The sequence below is a fragment of the Euwallacea similis genome, chromosome 5 (assembly GCF_039881205.1).
Source record: "Euwallacea similis isolate ESF13 chromosome 5, ESF131.1, whole genome shotgun sequence".
NCBI classification, from domain to species: domain Eukaryota; kingdom Metazoa; phylum Arthropoda; class Insecta; order Coleoptera; family Curculionidae; genus Euwallacea; species Euwallacea similis.
The window spans coordinates 4,049,516-4,070,197 of record NC_089613.1 but is presented as its reverse complement, the minus strand read 5'-3'; the positions used below and the strand labels follow the sequence as shown (position 1 = coordinate 4,070,197).

Below are 20,682 nucleotides of genomic sequence, written 5' to 3'. Positions count from 1 at the left end.
GAAATTTCAAGATCATGGCGACATCTATCAGTGAAAAGCTGCGATTCGGAAAAAACGTCCCAATCGAGATGAACTCCCACAAATATAACGGTAAATCGAATTTTAAAAGCTTTTAGAATGAAATCACCATCTAAAACTAAATTAAAACTAAAATAATGCAAAACAAACGGAATTAAGTTTGTACCTCATCTCCAGAGTAATCTGCGACATTAAGCAATTCATTAGAACTTTCTATATTAGATGGCAGAGCAATTCGGTATAAAATTAAATTATGTCAATCAATCAGCTGTTCTTGGAGCTCCATACTCTAAAAGTAAACAATCTCCGGAAAATAGATATTTTGGTTTTTATTTTGATTTATACTCGAGTAACGAATTAAGGCAAAATGAGATAAAACGTAAAAGATTATCCTTCATTTATTGTTAATTACGATCATGAACTCCGACGATATTGTCTATTTATTCTTTCTATTTTTTTCCATCGTTTTTGGGTGCTATTACCGGAAAATCGAAGATGCAGACGCCAAAAAAAAGATTGGGGCATTGCTAGGCCTCTTGATAGTGCTGACAGTTTCCAAGATATATTGTATTCTTGTAATAATTACAATTCTAGTTAATTCATTTATAATTTTGTATATGGATATAAGGTAAGTGGTTAGAAGGATAGGAAAATAAAGACACTAATGTTTCTTGTTATATTGTACTTTATTATAGGTACAGCCATATAATCAGCTTTTTGTTCTCGTTTTTGTACTTAATATTTTTTCGAACCACTGTGTATTTTGGCATTCCATACCCACCGAGTCATACAAACTTAGTTCAGATGATTTTAACCCTTAAGTTAGTAGGTAAGTAAGAAATAGCTCTTGCTGATTTTAGGGCTAAATTATTAAGGTTTTGCCAAGTGTGACAGGGGCATGAAGCTCCTGGTAACCTGAGAATAATCACTTGCCGCTTGGTCATAAACCTGGTTTTTGATAAACTGAAACAATTATTCATGAAAGTATTTTTAACCATGCTCTCAGCAAAAATTTACTATGGTTTCAGTAGCTTGGTCCTCAGCAAATGAGATATTGGAGTGCTGATAGTTTTACGTATGTACCTACTCCAAGGAATTGACCTCTGCAGATGATATTTTGATTATAAACTAAAAAAACCAAGTAATTCACACTTAAAACATTTTTTTAACAGATTTTAATTCATTCAGATAAAAAATTCAACAAATATGTTAAAAAAAAATTATTTGCATTTCAGGTTAAAAGTTTAAAACGGAAAATGCTAGAAAATGTCCAAAATGTACCACTAAATTCAACACACTTGGATTGTGCTTTATAAATGATTCGTGACACCGAATAAAAGTTTCTTTGCTGCAAGTATTTCAAATGCATTCCATCATACTTCCTGGTATAGTTTCGGTCCCATAAAAAAATCGAGAGGCGTTAAATTGAGTTACCTTGTACGCCATGGAACGCGCCGTCTCTTCCAATACGCCAATTAGTATATACCTGATCTAAGAACTTATGAGATTTTTTTGGCCAAACCTTTCCAATCTTAAATAAAAATAAAACAAACAAATATTTGTGGCATTTTTACACGAGCAAATTAAAATCTGCAAAAAAACCGGATGTTTTAATTAAGAAAAAAGTAAATAACTGTATTTTGTCCGTTTCCAAACAGCATTGGTATTTATTGATTTCCTCAGAAGGTATAGACCTAATAGAGATAAAAATTACGCAATTTTATGTCGGATGTTTCTGAGAGGTTTTTTACTATAGGATTCAACATTATAACTTTTCTGTTTCTGAGCCGATTAAAATGAAAGTTTCAGGTTATATATGGTATATTAAACAGCCTTAAACGAATGTTCCCGATCTTCTATGTCCAGATGAAAGATTTTTCAAAAACGTCCTGTATATTAAGAACTAATTAAGTCAGCTGCGAAACAATGACACCATAAAATTTCACTTGAAAATCGAGAATGTGCAGTTAGATTTTGTTTTAATACTTTTAATTAACATTCGGATAGTATTTTTTCCAAAAAACCATAAAATATGGGTAAAAAATTACCCACTTAGCACAACATTAATAGATTTGTTAAAGGTTTACAGGAAAATTATTTTGCATCTTACTTAGTGCGCTGTTTATGAGTCTAAGGACATTTTTTCATCAAGTTCTGATTTCGGTATATTATTTTTTCCATAATTCATGACGAAAAACACTTAAATAACTTAGAAAATGCCTGCCCGAACAAAGAATCGAAACACTTTTTAACCAAGGTGCACCCGTTACAAAGATACACTCAGTACAATATTTTAAGCCAAAACAGTAGCTTTATTAAGAAGAAAATTTTCATAGAAGCGATTAAATAAAGGGGCATAGCCCTTTTCTTCCTATCCATAGAAATTATATTCCCAGGTCCAAGCCAAGTCTCTATTACTGAGTTACTAAGAGCTTTATGCCGCTGCTAAACTTAATGGATCTTCAGTCATTTGACGATAAAACATGAATTTTCTTTTACCTGCATCGTTTGCCTTCTCGACAATTTCCAAGTCCTTGACCGGTATTTTGTTTACCTCAAAGGTTTAGCCTTCGAAAAAAATTCCATCCACCTTAAAGCCCTAAACAATGCTTTAAACCGAAGCAATAGCAGCGGCTATGACGAAGAAGCTGAGGATTTAGACTTGAATATTCTCAATATATTCTGCTATTCGCTAAATTACATAGGAGTCCTCACAGGTGCCATTAATTCTGGTCCTTTCAATATCTAACACTACAACTTTATCACTTTTAGGGCCTTATTATAAATATAGAACCTATTTTGACCATCTAAACAAACCATTTCACAAGTATGATGACTACAAAAACACTACCCTTAGAAAACTATTCCCTCTAGTCCCCGTTTATGCCGCAATCTACATATTAACAGACTACCTTTGGCCACTATCTGTATGTACCAAACTCTGAAAATTCTTCGAGAACTTCATCGTTTAATAAATGTTTCAGTATACTCAATCCCCTGATTTTGAGGATCACTCATTTCTCTATAGATATTGGTACATATGGCCAACATTTTTAAATTTCCGAATGCGCATTTACATAGGCCTTACCCTCTCTGAGTGCGTGTGCTTAGTGGGGGGAATGGGTGTTTATCCCTCCTTTGCTGCTAACCAGCCAGGACATGGGCCTACTTCAAATTTTGCCAAACTTAAAGAATCTTGGTAAGTAGGTAGAAAGTTTCCACTAAATTTAATCGTTTGAACCTGCAACATTTTAGCAATTCCTCAAACCTGCTAGAGGCAATAGAATATGATTATGAGACTGTGCATAGCATAAACTCTTATGCAACAGAGTTTTATCCCACTCTAAGAGAGGGGATGAAAAACTGGAATATGACTGTACAATATTGGCTGGCAAATTGTATTTATAAAAGGTTTTTGCAAGTTTCTGAACCTTTCATGTCCCGCTGATATAAAGGTTTTTAGATTTCCAAGTAAGAGATATAGGACTTTGGCCACAATGTTTGTTTCGGGTGTTTGGCATGGAGTTTACTCAGGCTACTACATCTCAGTGGGGATGATCCCCTTTGGCCTTATTGTCGAGGACATTTGGGCCAGTATTTTACTAAAGGATGAATATTACTTGGTATTTCTTTATGCAGTAACGATTTTAAATTTTACAGTAATAGTTTTAGCCCAAAAAAGTTGGTTATTCACTGATGCTCTTCCTGAAGATGCAGTTCTTTTCATACAGCGCCCTGGCGTTCGGTCTATTGGACGTGCACAAAATAATGCATTACTACAATTTAGTCTACCATTGGATGATATTTTTCACAATTTTCATGTATCTACTCGGAAGGTATTTGATTAAATTGAAAAAGTCTGCACAAGAATGTCCTTGCCTGAACAAGGAGAAGTAACGCATGAATTTAATACATATTAAGCATGTTAATGTAAAAAGAGATGTTTATCTGGCAAGTTTAAAATTATTGAGAGATTATAGTAATGTAGTTTCCAAAGTCAGAAATAATATCTTGCAAGTGTTATACAGAGTGTCCCAAAAATATATCGACAAACTGTAAGGGGTGTGTTGGGGACGTCATTACAAACTTTTTTCTTTAATAAACATATGCCCGCAAAACAAAAAAAAAACGTTAATTTCTCATTTAAAGAACTTGCCGATATGCGCCGATAGATTGGTAAGGGGAGTCGTGTAGCCTGGCAAGCGTGTTGTCCTGATCTTAACATCATAGATTTTTTTCCTTTGGGGTTATCTCAAATCTCTAGTCTACGAGACACCTCTTCTTAATGAGGAGTATCTCTTAGCAAGAATAATGGCCAGTTGCATACATCTAGAAGCTATTCCCGGAATATACCATATGTCCGTGAGTCATTGAAGTGCAATCTTTGGGTTGAAGCAAATGATCAACATTTTGAACAATTACTATAAGCCATCGTTTACTTATCAATAAAACAGCGTTTAACATGAACAAACATGATTGTAACGACCAAAACCATATTGCTTTTTTCTACGCTCAACAACGAGCAAACGACTCATTTTCGGACATATGTTTATTTAAGAAAAAAGTTTGTAGTGATGCGTTCCATTGCCCCTTAAAGTTTGTCAGTATATTTTTGGGACACCTTGTATATACAGTCATTAAAAGAGATTAGTATAATTATGTATGTAGCTATAGAGAATGTTATCAGTGTTCGTTTGCGTCTGATTGTGTACGTGTTAAATAAATATATAATTTTTAAAACTCTATAATGTTTTTTAAGATTTTTTTAAATTTCTCTACCCTCGTCCTTCAAATCAGACTCATTAACACGTCACTACACATTCAAATTCGTGTGGTTTGGTCACGGACTTTCTTTTCTCGTCGGCCAAGGAAAGCGACCGTCCTTGATAGTATTGAACTCTCCCATTCTGGTCAGTCCATCAGAATTAAACATTTCTGGGTCGACGGTTTCCTCTTCAGTAGGTCATAAGTGCTATTCAGTCTCATATGCTTCAGGATTCACTTGATGGCTGAGTGCCTGCATGAATACTTGGTACTAATTACGCTTTTACACGCAACGTTTGGTTTTACAACAATGAGAGTCGAAGACCGCAAAGGCTTATTCATTTTTAGGGGACAAAAAAATGTTTGAAAGTTGGGTTTGGTTAAAGTACACAAGGTGTCCCAATTTCCAGCAGTTCGAGAGTGAATTGCATTATGTTCAATTGATTTATTTGTTTTGGTGGAAGAGAAAGATGTTGGTGTAGGTAACTTTCTTTAATGCTTTTGTAGCATGGGCAAACTATTTTCAGCTCTTTCTACTCGTTGAATGACCACTACGAAATCTGCTACCACAGAACGCGCCCCAGCTTCTACATTTTACGAGAATCGAATGATTTTAATGGTCGATGCGAAGCAATTTGTTGTTTTCGAGATTCGATTTGACAATATTTTTTTTCCACTGAGAGCTTCAATTTCCATTTAAAAAATGATGAAGTTCTCAAAAATCTTCACATCTTAGCCTTTTTTGGCTTCAACATTGAAAACCAAAAGCATTCCTCACAGGGTTGATTCATTGAAATCGTGCAATTCAGCTCTCTTCCGGGTTTTCAAGGTTTGACAATTTTTTTGGTTTGGTTTAACGCCACTGAGGACCTGAATTTTGCTGTAAAAAACGATAATACTGAACAATAAATAACTTTTTAACCTTTTCAAGACATGTTTTGGCCTCAGTAACGGACAGCCAAGGGCGTCACTCGATACACCGTTTAATAGATGCCATCAAATTTATTAAGTACAAAAGTGGTTTACCGCTATTTTTGATTTTATAGAACACCACTGAGAACCAGAATTTTTTTACAAAATTTATAATATCACACAAGAATATTACAAAAAATAATAAAACGTTTTAGCTTTTTGCCAATATTTACTGAGAACCGGAGTATCTCTCAAAGGGTCGATTGATTAAAATTGTGCAATTAGCTTGTGTTTCCGGGGTTTAACAATTTTTTTGTGACTTATAGGAAGCCACTGAGGAGTGAAGACTAAAAATTTATGAAGTTCTTAATATTTCAAAAATCATTTTCAATTTCTACATCGAGAACGAGGAGCGCCTCTCATTAACCGGTTTTATTACTTGTTACTTGAAATCCGTCACTTATAAGTTTCCCAGATTTCAGAGACTCAAAGATTTCAAAGCATATTTTTGATTTTATGAAACCCCACTGAGCAGATGAATATTTACTTAAAAATTGATTCAAAAATCTTTTTTTTCATTTTCGCACCGAGAGTCAGGAGCGTCACTCACGGGGCTGATTCATTTTTAAACCGAAAATGTTAGTTCTATTTATGGTTTTGGCTTTATTTCAATATTTTTTTATTTAACCGATCGCGCCCAAGAACCGAAATTTTCTAAATAAAAAAAAGATGAATTTTTTCAAAATTGTACCCGAGGATCATCATTGAGAACCAGGGGAGCCTTTCAAGAGGTCTGATTAACTGGGACTCGAAGTTTGAAATTTTTTGCATCATAGAGCTTCGCTGACGTCCTAAATTATGTTCTAAAACATGATGAAACTTTAACATTTCCAAAACTTCTTTTTATTCCGATATATCGAGCCAGGGGCGAGTGCACAGGGTTTGAATAGTTGAAATCCGGCCCAAAGCAGTAGTTAGCATTAAGAAAATTATTTTTCAGAAATTTGTGAGTGTCGGTAGGATTTTTGATTCCATGAAACTTCACCGAGAATCAGAAAAATTATGAAACTTTTCAAAATGCAAAAAAATTCTTTCAGCTTTAATACAACTTATATCTAGAACCAGAGAGACGTATGTCACAGGCCTGATAAACTGAACCAGCCTAGAGGACCTACATTTCCATTTAAACGTGATAAAAATACTTTTCTTATAAAGCTGCTAATAAATTTCCCCTTCAAAGAGATTAATTAATTTGATATTTATATTATTCATTTACACGGACACATTCCTTTGACCTGTACAAGAGAAATCAGCAAGCTATTAGTCGATTTAAATGCGGCCCCGCCTATGTATCGATCATTGGGATGCATCCAACACTTTTTTCATTATACTGTTCTATACGAGTGAAGAAGATTGGAATGTGCATTGTTTCTCTTCAGGTCGTTTGAGGAATTTAAACCGTGACCGATGCGAAATATGCAGAGATTTATGAGTGATCGTTTTAAAAGAATTTTCGAGAATCACAAAATTATATATATTTTTTAGTCACCCTGTAGTTTTTAAATGATGGTGGACATCTGAATATATGGAAGGTTCCAAAAAGCCCCAGTATCCGAGACCCATTTTTTTGCCCATTACGTTTTTAGCCGAACCATTTCCACCCTTCAATTTTGCCACGTATAGGTCCTCCTTAAAACATAAAAAAAAAGATATAATTGTCCCAGAATAGTTTTTGAAAAACCGAAATGGTGGAGTACTAAAGATCCATATGGTTCCAAAAAAAAACTCATCAATTCACCAAAAACAGCTTTAATTCAAAGATCCTTCTCAGTTGTACCAGAAGTCTTTGAACCACATGAAGATTGAAGAAGTGGTAGAGATACCTACCCAGTACCAACTGACGTCACTCCTATGGGTACCTATTTAACCAAACCTTGGCCGAGTACGGTGTATTTGTCGGTGCGCGAACGAAGGACGCTACTTCGGTCCTTGGATCCGCTGAATCTACTTAAGTGACGCGTGCGCGATCTTCAGTGATATCGGTGCTTCTTCTTCAAGTTTAAGGCGGGGCTAGTGACCCACACAGAAGCGGTAAGTGTGATTTCCGGCCTACTTCGATTAGCGTTGGATTTGGTGGTGCGCTTTCGATGGCACTTTTTTGAGTGATGTCGATGGTTCTTCAATAGTGGTCGGTTGGTCTTTGCGCGAGCTGGAACCGTGGTCATTGCGCTCTTAGGCATTTTGCTTAGTGGTAGTAGTTAGTTCTTTTAGGATTAGTTTTGAGCCATAAAGGTAAGCCCTTAATGCTTAGGAAATGTGGTGATTCCGGTCACTATTTTTTATTTAAATAGTGGCATTGAATACTTCCAGAGGACGTACTTGCACTATTACTATTTTTAATTTAATATTTGGAAAAAAAGCTACAGAAAGATTTTTTTTCTAATTTCCTTGACAAAATTGTTTTGGGAGTTGATATCCTAAGTACCAGAACCTTCTATACATATATATACATATATATTTCAGGATATGAGGAAAATAATGGTGAAAAACACTATTTTAATGCCCATATGTTTCTAAATTGTTCACGCAATTCCGCTTTTCCAAGAAAAATAGCCAGTGACGCACAATAAAAATGTTAAATTGAATTCTCACTTTTAACACCCTGTACGGGCAGATCCATGTTCTTATGACCTTTTCTTCTTAAAATTTGATTTATGATCCGGGAACACCCTGTACAGGATGGGCGTCTTCCATTTCCATTCTTAGACTTGTAAAAAAACTGAAGGTTGAGGACTTTTTTGCAGTTGTAAAAAAAACGAAGGAAATTTCAAATTTTCAAAAATGAAGAAATTCGTCCATATACCTATTTCAGTCCTCTCAAATACTGAAACTTAATAAATAAAAAATGAATACTGAAAAATTGTATCTATTCATTTACACACATTACTTTTTATCATAATGTATTTTAGATAGGATAGCCTCATCAAAATCATCATAATCTGGTTCATTATCGATATCTCCTAAACTAAACTAGAGTTAGGGCGTCGGTTATATGGGGCATAGGTTGCTAAATTTTATTTGATTTATGAAATATTGAGAAACAATAAAAACTGATCAAAACAGCTTTTTAAAATAAGTCCAAACCTGGCGGTTGTACGAATGAAAATTATTATGAGTTTTTTGAAGCTTACATATTGGTCTAAATACTTTTTCTTTTTGCTGTTCAGTTTCTGAGATATTGGGTCTTTTTTTTAAATAGGAACCTCAACTTTGTGACGTATTTTGGAAGTTACTTTTTATCTCCAATTCAATGATCTATCACACGTTTGCATGTTTCGACGTTTTAGTTGGAAGAAAGCCATCATCAGGCTTTTTTATAAGAAATTTAAGATTAGCGAAGCAATAAGTTTTCGGGGGTTTGTTTTTATTGACACCTTTAAAATTTATGTCCGGAATATAATTTTTTATGTAGATAGTTTATGTATATACAGGCATCATTAGTTCAAGTGGAAACATATTTGTGCAAGTGGGAGAAGAACCGCATAAGTTTTAATATGCATCCGACAAAGACAACGAAGTCAGTCTGGCCGACGTCTCAATTTCGATGTTTAGATTAGTATTGATCTATCGATTTTTAAAATTTCCATCGCCTTCGCAGTTATGGGAATTTTAAAAACTATCTGAGCAAAAAACAGCGATAAGAAATTAAAGCGTGCGAATTTACGCATTATTTTGATGGAATTAATGAATGTCTTTAACACTCCCCATGCGGCAGTTGATCGGTGCTGAACATTGATTTAAACGACAAACAAACCTCAAAAAGCCAGTGCCGCTCAGTCTTCGACCCATCAAAAGATCAAAAACAAACACCCAAATATCAGCCCCCCCAGAGTTCAGATCATCGCATTTATTAATGACGTAACGAAGTTATGCTATAAGGGGGAAATGTACAATAATTTATAAATAAATAAAAGTTCGAAACTAATTTAATCAGTCACTAGAACTTATTAAGACTAAACATTCTGAAACGGTGAAAGATCTGGTAAACCCCGGAACGACTCCGCCCACTTCCACCGCTACCGTTGCAAGCGATGTAGTTAATCTTTGTCGCAGGCACACCAAACCATATGCGGCCCTGCTCCCGCTTATACAATTCTTATAGTTCCACTCGAATTGATTTTACCTTTATACTATTTGGGAGAATAGTCGATTTCTGGAACATTTTTCAACGACATCAAAAAGGGTGAACATCGCCAGCCCAATCAAAATATGTATTATAAATGTCTCAAAAGCTTCTCAAGTTTCTACGCCCCTCGATCTTTTATCACTTTTCTTATCCTACCATTTTCTACTTACGGATAACTAATGAAATTTTGAAAGCTGCAATTACATAATAACATAGATTAAGAGAATCGATAAGGGAAGAAATCTTTCTTATTCTTGAAAACCCACAAAGAAAAGAAAAATGCAGACTGATGTTATGTAGTTAGGACAATTGCCACTTTGCGCCCTTTGAGGCTTATTGGGAATCTCAACTAGAGATTAGAAGTTATAAAGAATCGATTAGGTTAAACTTTCTGGCGAAGTCGAGGGGACATCATAAACGGTTCCTGGCATTTCTTAACGCCCTGACGAGAATGTTTTTATATTTCTAAATGATTTAAAGTTGGGGTTCTTGGAATTTCAGAGTGTAAGAGAACAACTAAGAGATGCTTTTTTAAGTTTCTGAATTCGTAAGAATAACAGTAACACGATTACTTTGTGATCTTCATCTTGCAGCAATTTAAAGAACGGAATTTTAATGGATTTTCCAATGGTTTAAACTATTTTTTATCTGGATTTTAATGGGGAACAACCTATAGAGCAGTTTTTGTTTATTCTGAGTGACCCCATGAAGGGTTTCTCAGACACTGATAATCCTTAATCAACAGTACTTTCATCAGGAAATTTTTAATTTCTGGGTAAACACGCGAATTAGGGACATTTTTTTGAATTTCTAATAAACTGACCTAATAAGAGTTTTCGAATGTTCTTAAGTTGAAATATTTGGGATTTTAGAGCATCAAAACTAATTGTAAGAAGAATTCGGTGTTGGACTACAAATGAGTTTTTGACTAGGCAAATGAAAGCAAATACGATAGGGGGTTCTGGGGCTTTTATACTGGAGAAGTTGAATTTTTCTGATTTCTGAGTGGCCTGAAGAGGAAAATTTTTAAGAACATAGAAAGTTCCAATAGAACAATTGTTGCAATTGATAAGTTCTACACGCATCCCTGAAAAACGTCTTGATTCGCAATTTTTACTATGAATCCTATTTCTGTTGAATGTAAAGTACACATACTGTCCTTTTTCACAAAAATCGTGCCATCAACTCTCTTTGAAGTCACAACCCAGTGGTGGTCTTGAACTTGATTCTCGCCTTTATAGAAGTTTCTGCCACTTAATATCTCGGTGGCACCTAACTTGAATATCACCTTTCTAAGTTTGAAGAAAATTGCTATTAAGTTGAGTATTATCATAGAAAAGTCAAGTATTTCTTTTTCAAGCATGCAAATCGATTTTTAAGTCAAGTAATTTCCTAAAAATAAATAGGCACCAAACTATGTAACTTTGCGACTATCTATCGCAAATCGAATTTTCTTCTCGGCGAGACCTATTAAAATTATTTTATACGAGAAGTACCTACTTACAAAAAGTATCTGCTTCAGAAATTCTTAATATTGCACCATTGAAGTGGTAGTGCTTTCAAGCAACTCGAATCTAAAAATTGAAATTTTTATCGTTTATGTGGTACTAGGTACGATAAATGTTTACTAATTGCGTACCGTGGTGTTTTGCTGGTTCCCGTCCGAAAATAAAGTGACTTCGGGCGTGGTTGGCAAAAACGGATGGATGACAGCAGGCAAAGGGACGACCTGCGTCACCACAGAAAGAGACTGGGTAAAAATATACACAGGTCAGAGGTCAAAAGACCAAGACGATGAAACGGCAGGAGAGACCCAGCAAAAAGAAAAATCTTCTCCGATACTAACCGAGATTTTGTACATCACTAAAGCCCGGTTCCCGGGTCGGAGAAAAAGGATTCTTCCGTTTCCGAGATATTTAGTAAGTGGGTAGGCCTCGGCGAAACACACATGCAAAAAACAATTACATCAGGCCCGGGTTGGTAACTGGTATTTCCCAGATTTTCCTCGTAAAAAAAGTACAATAAATATAAAGTAAATTAATAAAATTAATTAAAAAAATTGTGACAAAATGAAAATTTGCAAATTTCCATTTTGTAATTTTATTATGTACTTCCCAGGTACTTAAGATATCTACTTCTGCGAAAACTCCAACAATTTCATACTTAAATACAGGTAAATTTGTGGGTATTTTTTCACCTCTTTTGTGTCCTTTATCAAAGCAGAATCAAAAAGTAATTGGGAGTTCCGTGATCTAGAAAACGGTGGCACTTCCGGCATCTCAAGAAGGTCCGCGACATTTTGACCATTTTAATTAACTAATTTACGATTAACACACCATACAAATACCTATAAATAGCAATATCAGTCTCCTAAAGCACGGTATTTGTTCCCGTGGTACTGCCTGAGAAACCTGATAATGTAAGTACAGAATTATTTATTCTCAACGACTACATGAACAGACACGCCTACACTACAAAAATTGTAGCTAGTAGGGGTAGTGGATTTTTAACATTTATACTTCATAACGCAAACATACCGTTTTTTTAATATAAGTATACACTTAATTTTAGTCCTCTATAGTTATAGATTGTATAAACAGTTATAGATTATCATACGTTAAAGATAGGTAGGAGGTAGGTAGGAGCATGGAAATATTCTCGTAAGTAACTCTTTATGCTTAATTTAAAAAGGTTAATAAAACCTTTGAAAACAATAAAAGGACACAGACATGAAAGCGCAGGACAACACTGCGAGGTTGAACCATCAAACTGGCTCACAAGAGACGTTGTTGCAGGAGTTGGCAGGATTCCACCGTTTAAAACCATAGAACCACTAAAATCGCGTATAGCGTGTATCTTAAAATAAATTTTGAATTTAACCTGGATCTCAAACAAGATGGTAAATATGCAGGATCCCATTTAGAAAATAGGGTGTTTGATGTGGTAAATCCGATGATCTACTGCTTTTTCGTGAAGCTCTTTTAGTACACCCATCGTCCAAACAGTTAGAAAAAAATTGAAGGCAGTGCCCGTTAGTAACAAATATCTAAGCACTACAATATTCTGCAATAAACCGTTAACTTCGATCTTCCGAGTTCTGACCACTTCCTCCTCATAAATCAGACCAACCGCGTAATCAACACCTCGTTGGCGATTTCATAGTATTTACCGGCGGTACCGTATGCCCCTGATTTACAAGGTGCTGACTAACAGTACACAGACACAACATGCCCGTAAATAAACCACTAATTACAATAATCTTTTAAGTAACTTAAACAGTTGACCGCACTTGGTCATCCGGTATGCAAGCCGATTTTCCGTTCCACTTAGCACTTCCCAAGCTTAGCAGGATATTTTTCTGTTGCAGACCCACGATGAGGCTGTACCTGTTAGGAGCGGTATTGCTCTATCTAGCTCTAGCTTGCCAGGCCAATCCCATTATAATAAATGCCAACACTGAGGAGCAAAAGTACGACACCAAGAGTACGGAAGTGGAGCTGAAAAGCAAAGTCCAAGAGGAAAGTAAGGAGATAGTCAAAAGCGATTTGGAGGTGAAGACTGGTGACGATGCAGTCGCAACTAGTGAAGCTGAGATTAAGACTGCAGAAGTGAAAGAGGCTGCCGCTACTGACGTAGAAGCAGCTGGAACTACTTCGGCTCCAAAAAAAGTCAAGAAAGGTAAGTTTTGTTATGGATAACGAAACTCGCAGTACACTAATAACATGTTTTTTGTTTTTCAGGACGTGCCCATCATCATCATCATCATCACAAGAACGATGGAGTTGTGGGTCGTCAGTCGTCTGATGATGATGACGACGACGATGACGACATTCTGAGTGATGACGACGACGATGATGACGACGATACTGCAGCTGACGATGATGACGACGACGACGATGAAGGCGGAGATTACTTTGACGGCTTTTTTGACGATATTTTAGGAGGAGGTAGGTCCAGCTCTGTTTAGATTTCATGGTGCCTCCTTTCTTATAAACTGTGATAATATGGGAGCATTTCTTTGCGGGAGTTAAAGGACGTTAAGTATCAATATGTAGACATTTTGTTAGAAGTTTTGTGTGATAATATTAAGTATTTGTAAATAAAAATGTTCTTCACTTCTTTTTTACCTGTTTCTTTTTTTTCTTTTTTTTTCTCTAACACCCGTGTGAATTTGATTTTGTTTGCAATAGGCTAAGACAAGTTCGAACGTTAATTTCCTATGTAAAATAATATTTTCACTTTTCACACAGAAAAGAGTGCGACACAGTAATGTATAAGCAAATGCAACACACGAGCGTTAAGACTTCTCTTGCCACATATCATATTCATATTCCTGCTATTAAAAACGAAAAAGGGAAAGACAAAGTGTCGTCAATTCGCACTTCTACTTGTTTGGTTTCAAGTAGATGTTTGATAGTATGAAGTAGGTATTTTGGCGTTGAAAGTTTGTATGATAGACCACTGTATCGGACACTGCCAAATGCCTGGTTAATATCTATATATAAAGTTGCTGATCTTCCACCGTTTAAATGTGTTTTTGTTCAAAACAAAGGGTGGGAGAATAGTCCAGCGTTTCCCTATGAAGCCAAATTGATATAAAGAGGTATTTCGACACAGGCTATGTTAATATAGGTATCATCTGTTTTGAAAAATACGCTGACATTTTGAAATTTTTCAAAAAATTACACTTTGCAGCTATTTTGAATTCGGAGATCAAATTCTAATTGGAAAGGGCTCGCCATTTTTAGCTAATGGAAATTGTTCTTTAACATACTTAAAGTCATATTTGAACATAAAAATAGCTGATTGTAACCAATGGAAATAACAGATTGTTTGGACATGCGCGTACTTTACGCACTCATATGTGCGCGAAATGAATATTTCGCCCTCTGATGATACTAGATCATATGATATAATTTATAAATAAAATTTGATATGAAACATGTTCACAAGACCGTATCAAATTATTCAACGTTATGAATGCGCACATCTTAATATCTTCTGTTTAAACTTAGAACTTTGATTTCATTAGGTGACGACGATGATGACGACGATGACGACGACGATGATGAAGACGAACCATCCCCATCTTCCGGAGTCATCTCCAACACCGCCCAACTAGCTCAAGCCCAAGCTGCTGCCGCCCAAGCCGCTGCCGCTCAATCATCAGCCGAAACCACCCTCCAAGAAGCCGTCCCGGAAGAGCAGGTGAATACCATCGAAGACGCCGAAGGAGAAGCTGAGAGTGGTATGAGGAGACATGTTATCATGATTTATCTTGAGAGTGTGTAAATCGATATTTAGGTACGGAAACAGCTTTGGAAGACGACTCAAATCCAGGATCCCTGATCGAAAAAGACCCCGTGCAAGACGAGGAGCCGATCGCTCAAAATTCTGTGCAAGAGCCTATCGTAGTGAAACCCGTGTCGGTTAATAGTATTAGTGAGGAGGACGATGACGATGACGACGACGACGACGATGACGATGACGACGATGACGACGACGGTCTCGGTAGTGTAATCGGTGACGATGATGATGACGACGACGACGATGACAATACTGACGATGACGACGACGATGATGATGATGATGACGAAGAGGATTCCTCAGTCTTAGCTGAAGTCATTGATGCCAGGAAAGCACGTGAGTCTAAGGGGAAGAAACATAAAAAGGGCAAACATCACGGGGGTAAAACGCGCGGGGGTAAAAACCACAGAGGACCTCATACAGAGGGCGAAATCAAGACCAAAACTGATCCTAAGAAAGAAAGATAAGAATATTATTGAATTCAATGACTGTAAGGAGCGACGTTTCATTTTGCCGTCCAAGTAATATTTGTTATTTGAAACGAATTCTCATTTCTCTCAAATCTGAAGCTCTCGATTTATTCTAGCTTCTTCCACATAGGTCCCACACAAGAGGCCCCGAGTGTTTAGTCTTTTTATTCTTTCTTCATGCTCATATTGATCGGTTTTCTAATTATCATCAGCAGCGCTAAACATTTGCGTTTCTATTTAGAAGAAGCATTGTAGTAGAACTGTCTTTTAGCCTTAGTAATTTATTTCTTTTCTCTGTAGCCCCTAGTAATTTATTTATTTATTTTATTTATTTATTACTGCATTATCCTAGGTAAATGTCACATACCTAGTGATCGATAAAGCAATTTCCCAAAGAATCCTCTGTGAATTGTGTGTCGGAAATGTTACCTCTGCGAAATTGGTAAAAATATATGGTATTTCGACAAAACGTCTGTGGTTTTATTTTTTGCCCAATATCATATTCATTATCTCATCATTTCGGTTGGTTTATGTGATTAATTAAGTGTGACATCTACTTAGCTAATGCACCAGACTAACATTTATCATCCTCTTGCACGTTTCAACTAATAAACGGTTTCTCTCTTGTGTTTGGTTCAGTTTTGTACTTATGTATATCTAACATGCATAATTCATTATTAACCCTTTAGCTATAACAGGTGAGAGACTGAGAGATGGCGGCAAGTTGGTAAGTGTTTGTTGTTATAGTTTTTGCAAAATACTTTGATTTCCCATGAAAGCTAGATACTATGTCGTCAAGAATAAGATATAGAGAATATGATAAAACTGATAAGTAACGAGGTTTAACCATCGCCAATATTCTGATATGCGAGGTCTTTGAACGGTCTGCAGACATTTCAATCACAAGATTAGCCAGAAACTTGCCGGCGATGAAGATCTCTATGGGATTTTGTCATTGTGGCGATTTTTACGTGGCACTGAACGTGGTTCTCCACAGGAAATGTTTTTACCTCAATGACCTCGCAATTCAATGTTGCGCACGCAGCTTCAATTCAATCGAACGAACATCGCTCGAATTTCAATAATCTTTCAACTGAGCAAATTGCGATTGCACTGACTTTCGGCGAAATGGACGTCCTGCTTAACGTGGTCAGGATTGCAGACTAAGGCTATCCGAGACCATTTTGATTAATTTAACTTTTGGAATAAGTATTTGAGCAACAGGTAGGCACTATACAGGGCAGCCCAAAGAGAAATGCATTAATCTACTGTCGGAAACTGAACTTAATTGGAAAATATGTGACTATACACAGGATGGTACCTAAAGAGTTATAAAGAAACTTTCCAACTCTTTTAATTTATTTTTTTTTATTCCACGTTTTCGTTCAAATAAATGTCTCAGAACTTATCAGAAATTCACGAAGAGCTTAAATGGAGAAGTTGCAGGAACGTGCCAGGAGCGCAATTTAAATAATTTTACACACATGTACAGGGTGGTCAAAACAGTATGACGTACTAATCTAGCAAGTATTTTTAAACTGTACACCCACGACATAATTACTTTTCTGTGGTTAATTCTAAACAATTTCTACGGAACAAGTACAACACCTCTATTCAACAGTTGTTGAGACGAACGACATCTCGAGCGTCACTTTTTTATCCTTGAATAATCCACAGGGTGTTCCAGGAGCGTGTCAAAGGCCGTTATCTCGTTCACTGTTAGCGTCGGAGCGAAAGCAAAACAAGAGAATTGTAGAAGCTGAAAATTTTGTAATAACATGCACATAGTCTCATGTATACCTCAAAGAATCTGGCAGTGATAAGTTTTTAAAATACGAAGGAACAGTTAAAGACAGAATGGAATATGCTTGATGTGTCGTGTCTGGTTAGACGCAAGCAGCCGTGACCGCATCAAACCGATGAGAACCGTGTATTAAGGAAAAATCATTGATATCGTATACTTGGATTAAAAAAACTTGTTAATACTCAGTCGATAGAGGTATTATTGTCAGTTTAGGCTTTAGGCACATTCCTACAACGTCTCTATTCAAGTTTTCGTGAATTTTAAATTTACTGTAAACGAAAATCTAGAACAACGTGTACACAGGGTGGCGAAGAAAGTTACCTACAGGGTTCTAATTGAAATATTGAGACAAAACCAAAACAATACACGTAATTACAGGGTGGCCCAGGTCTAAAATAATAATATCAGGTCCTCTAAGATGTTTTTCTAGGAGGTGCTGCAGTTTTCAATAAAAACAAGTTTCATTGGGAATCAACGTCTCTAAGTGGAAATTTGCCTTATTTTGCAGACAAATATCGAAATAATGATTTCAAAAAGTTAACTAAAATAAAGCAAGTCTCTTTAAGATATAGAAGTCATTTACGTGAAAAATGTCTTATTATAACAGCATGACTATAGAAATTTGACAGTGACTAAACCATCAGACTAACCAGGAACTTAGCGGATACATATTTGTATTGGAGGAAAAATATGAGCATTTGGCATGGTGGTCTTTTTGGATCAGGGGTATAACGGAATGAGTATGTTTTCAATTATTTATTCATTTATTGCAAGAAACTAATATTAATCGTGCACGAACTTCCATGGCCATAATTCCAGGTTAAAGATGAGTGTTTCTAGATGAGATGAGTTTACGCTCAGAGAAGCATGATAAAAATTAAATGCTAAATATATGTTTTGCATGCAACTACAAATTACCAGTTGCGATAAGAAGTTTGCCCAACACCCCGTGAAATTATAGGTAGTTATAACAGAAACGCGTTGGTTTTATGAGTGTTTGACTGATGATGCCGATTAGTTTGTGAATTCGAAGCAGGCAAATCCAATTTCTCTCGTCCGTGAAAGTAAATTCCCCAAAACGAAGTAATGGTTAGTGACGGAAAAATTTCTGAACAGAATAATTTTGCTTGCCTGCGATGCAAACCAGCCTTATCTGGGCCGCCCAGAGCGGAACCACGTCTCCGTTTAAGAATGTCCCCGTTGTGGGTCACCAGGTGACCTTGTTCCACCGAAAGTGGATGAATATGACTTCGAATTTTTATGCTGACAACAATGCACGATGAGACATTATTCATCATTAAACCAAAACTAATTGCCATCAAATGTTTGCTTTTCCTTGCTTTTAATTTTCACGTGATGATGTTGCCAACCTAGTTTACACCTTTAGGTAAACTGTGATAGCTGAAAATTTTGGTCCCAATGCTCATTTCACAGATTTTTTTCAAACCTAGCAACGCAGCACTCACAGCTATCTTACTGACTTTTTGTTTTTGTCACACTCATGTGTCTTCTGGGCATGTCAACAAAAACACTTGAACAAATGAGCGTCGCCACGTTGCCATTTATTGTAGAAAACTCGGCACAAGAGCGACAAAACATACCAGAAGGACTTCGCTTTTGACGTTTTGGTATAATGTCTTTTTCTTTCAATAATTCTCGTACATTTGCCTTAGAACCAAATGTCGAGAATCCAAAATTGAAAATTCTAGGTCACGGTCGACTTTCTCTCATCAAAAATGGTGACCGACAAATTTGTTTAATAACAATTTGTCTGATGATATCGGTACATAAACCCGAAGATGACTTTTCGATTTCTCCCTGATTACATCAATTGAACCACTTTTCATCTAACCATATTCCCATAAAAAAAAGGACATTACCATACCGACTAAATCCAGTGGCGGATCTAACCTGAATGCTAAGTCTCAAACTCACTTACGTCATGTCAGGATTATTTACAGTGATGAATATGTCGTACACCACTGTTGGTATATAATATTGTTTTAGAACACAGCAATCTTAGAAAATCATTTTCCTTCTTTCTCATTCTTCTGGTCCTGATTATTGTACATGTCACAGAGTTTCATGGAAAACAGTAGCGTCTTTGGTTTCTCGGAGTATTCACAAATTTTCGAAGTCTATGGCGATAACTTAAAATTTCGAGTTTCGTGTAGATACGCTCCTGATTTTTCAAGACCGATTTATACAATTATCCAATATTTTTAAAAACCAGAGGCATATTTGGCCTGTCAAAATTCCCACAAATTTTAAAAATTTAATAGGCTAAAGGCGAAGTTTATTACAAAAAAACCTTCGGCTGCCTTTCAATTCGATATTGATGGCTCCTTTGTTGGCCTCAGTTTTTATTGGCTTCCAACGCATTTTTTTAAATTACGGAGAACACAACAAATCGTTAAGGTATGATCAAACCTCACATGAATGCTAAATTACAGTACCATACCCCAGAAGAAATTCTCTTCACTAACATCTGTTAGATTTGTATTTAAATCGTTCGTAAATAACGGAATATCAGCAGTCAACGGCCGCGCAAAAGGTCAGGGCTGGACTTTCTACAACCAGAACTGCAAATATTTGCATAATAACGATTTCTTCGAGGCAAGAATTAACCCATTTGCATGTCATTATCCAGGTCAATTGAAGGGTCAACCGAAAATGCCTCAAGTTTACATCACCCAGTACAACAGGTTTGTCGATATGGTACTCAACAGGATCAATAGAATGTTGGGAAAGCAGTATGATCCTGTCAGAGTTAAGCTGCTGAGTCCCGCTCAGATAAAGAATATGAAGGGTAAGATGAGCCCTAAGACGAGCAGTGAAGAGAAATCGGGAAATGGAGAATTGACTAATAAGATGGGAGAGCTGGAGGTTGCAAGGTAAGTTACGTATGAGAATAATTAATAAGGTGATTATAGTGTGTCTTACGAATATAAAATGTCCATGTAAACAAATGCATGCCACTTGCACGTGATCCGTTCAAGATGAAAGTATTAAACAGGACCGTAGTCAGCCCGCCATTACATGAAAAAATTTTCTAAACAAATTCTTTTAATAAATTATATTTCTCAACGACTACTAAAACTAAAGTCTAATACACCAAAAGGATTTTTTCAGCTAAATTACTATCCACCTTGTAATGTTTGCAACAAACATTCTCCATTCAAAATTAAACAAGTTCAAGCATGTAAAACGCCGTCGCCCTA

At 36.2% G+C, this 20,682-nt stretch overlaps 2 protein-coding genes and 1 long non-coding RNA gene across 7 annotated transcripts in view; 2 read left to right on the top strand and 1 right to left on the bottom strand.

The window, feature by feature from the left end:
• Nucleotides 1-20,682, top strand: part of LOC136409112 (probable serine/threonine-protein kinase kinX) — a 101,759-nt gene that overhangs the window by 79,556 nt on the left and 1,521 nt on the right. Inside the window, exons 1-7 of one of the 5 annotated variants that reach the window (XM_066390435.1) lie at nt 7,641-7,785; nt 13,248-13,558; nt 13,621-13,729; nt 13,763-13,827; nt 14,913-15,128; nt 15,185-15,523; nt 20,112-20,355. In XM_066390435.1, the coding sequence (XP_066246532.1) occupies nt 13,255-13,558; nt 13,621-13,729; nt 13,763-13,827; nt 14,913-15,128; nt 15,185-15,523; nt 20,112-20,355 (1,277 nt within the window). In that variant the 5' untranslated portion in view covers nt 7,641-7,785; nt 13,248-13,254. Of the gene's footprint in view, nt 1-7,640; nt 7,786-7,843; nt 7,987-13,247; nt 13,559-13,620; nt 13,828-14,912; nt 15,129-15,184; nt 15,524-20,111; nt 20,356-20,682 lie in introns of those variants that run through there. The other 4 variants (XM_066390432.1, XM_066390433.1, XM_066390434.1 and 1 more) reach the window with 4 other exon arrangements.
• Nucleotides 331-4,701, top strand: frj (farjavit). Its single transcript, XM_066390437.1, has 8 exons — nt 331-646; nt 714-847; nt 2,580-2,735; nt 2,791-2,945; nt 3,003-3,217; nt 3,274-3,429; nt 3,482-3,641; nt 3,691-4,701. The coding sequence occupies exons 1-8, from the start codon at nt 435-437 to the stop codon at nt 3,913-3,915; spliced, it is 1,413 nt and encodes a 470-aa protein (XP_066246534.1). The 5' UTR covers nt 331-434; the 3' UTR covers nt 3,916-4,701.
• On the bottom strand, nt 15,355-15,554 carry LOC136409116 (uncharacterized). Its single transcript, XR_010752153.1, has 2 exons — nt 15,457-15,554; nt 15,355-15,387 (listed from the first exon to the last, which is right to left on the bottom strand). It is a non-coding gene; the product is annotated as an uncharacterized lncRNA (long non-coding RNA).

Bases quoted from the DNA above. Each gene is read 5' to 3' on its own strand.
- frj (XM_066390437.1), top strand. From the start codon at position 435: ATGAACTCCGACGATATTGTCTATTTATTCTTTCTATTTTTTTCCATC. The intron at 2,736-2,790 runs GTGCCATTAATT...TATCACTTTTAG, and splicing joins TTACATAGGAGTCCTCACAG to GGCCTTATTATAAATATAGA. The intron at 3,642-3,690 runs GTATTTCTTTAT...TAATAGTTTTAG, and splicing joins TAAAGGATGAATATTACTTG to CCCAAAAAAGTTGGTTATTC.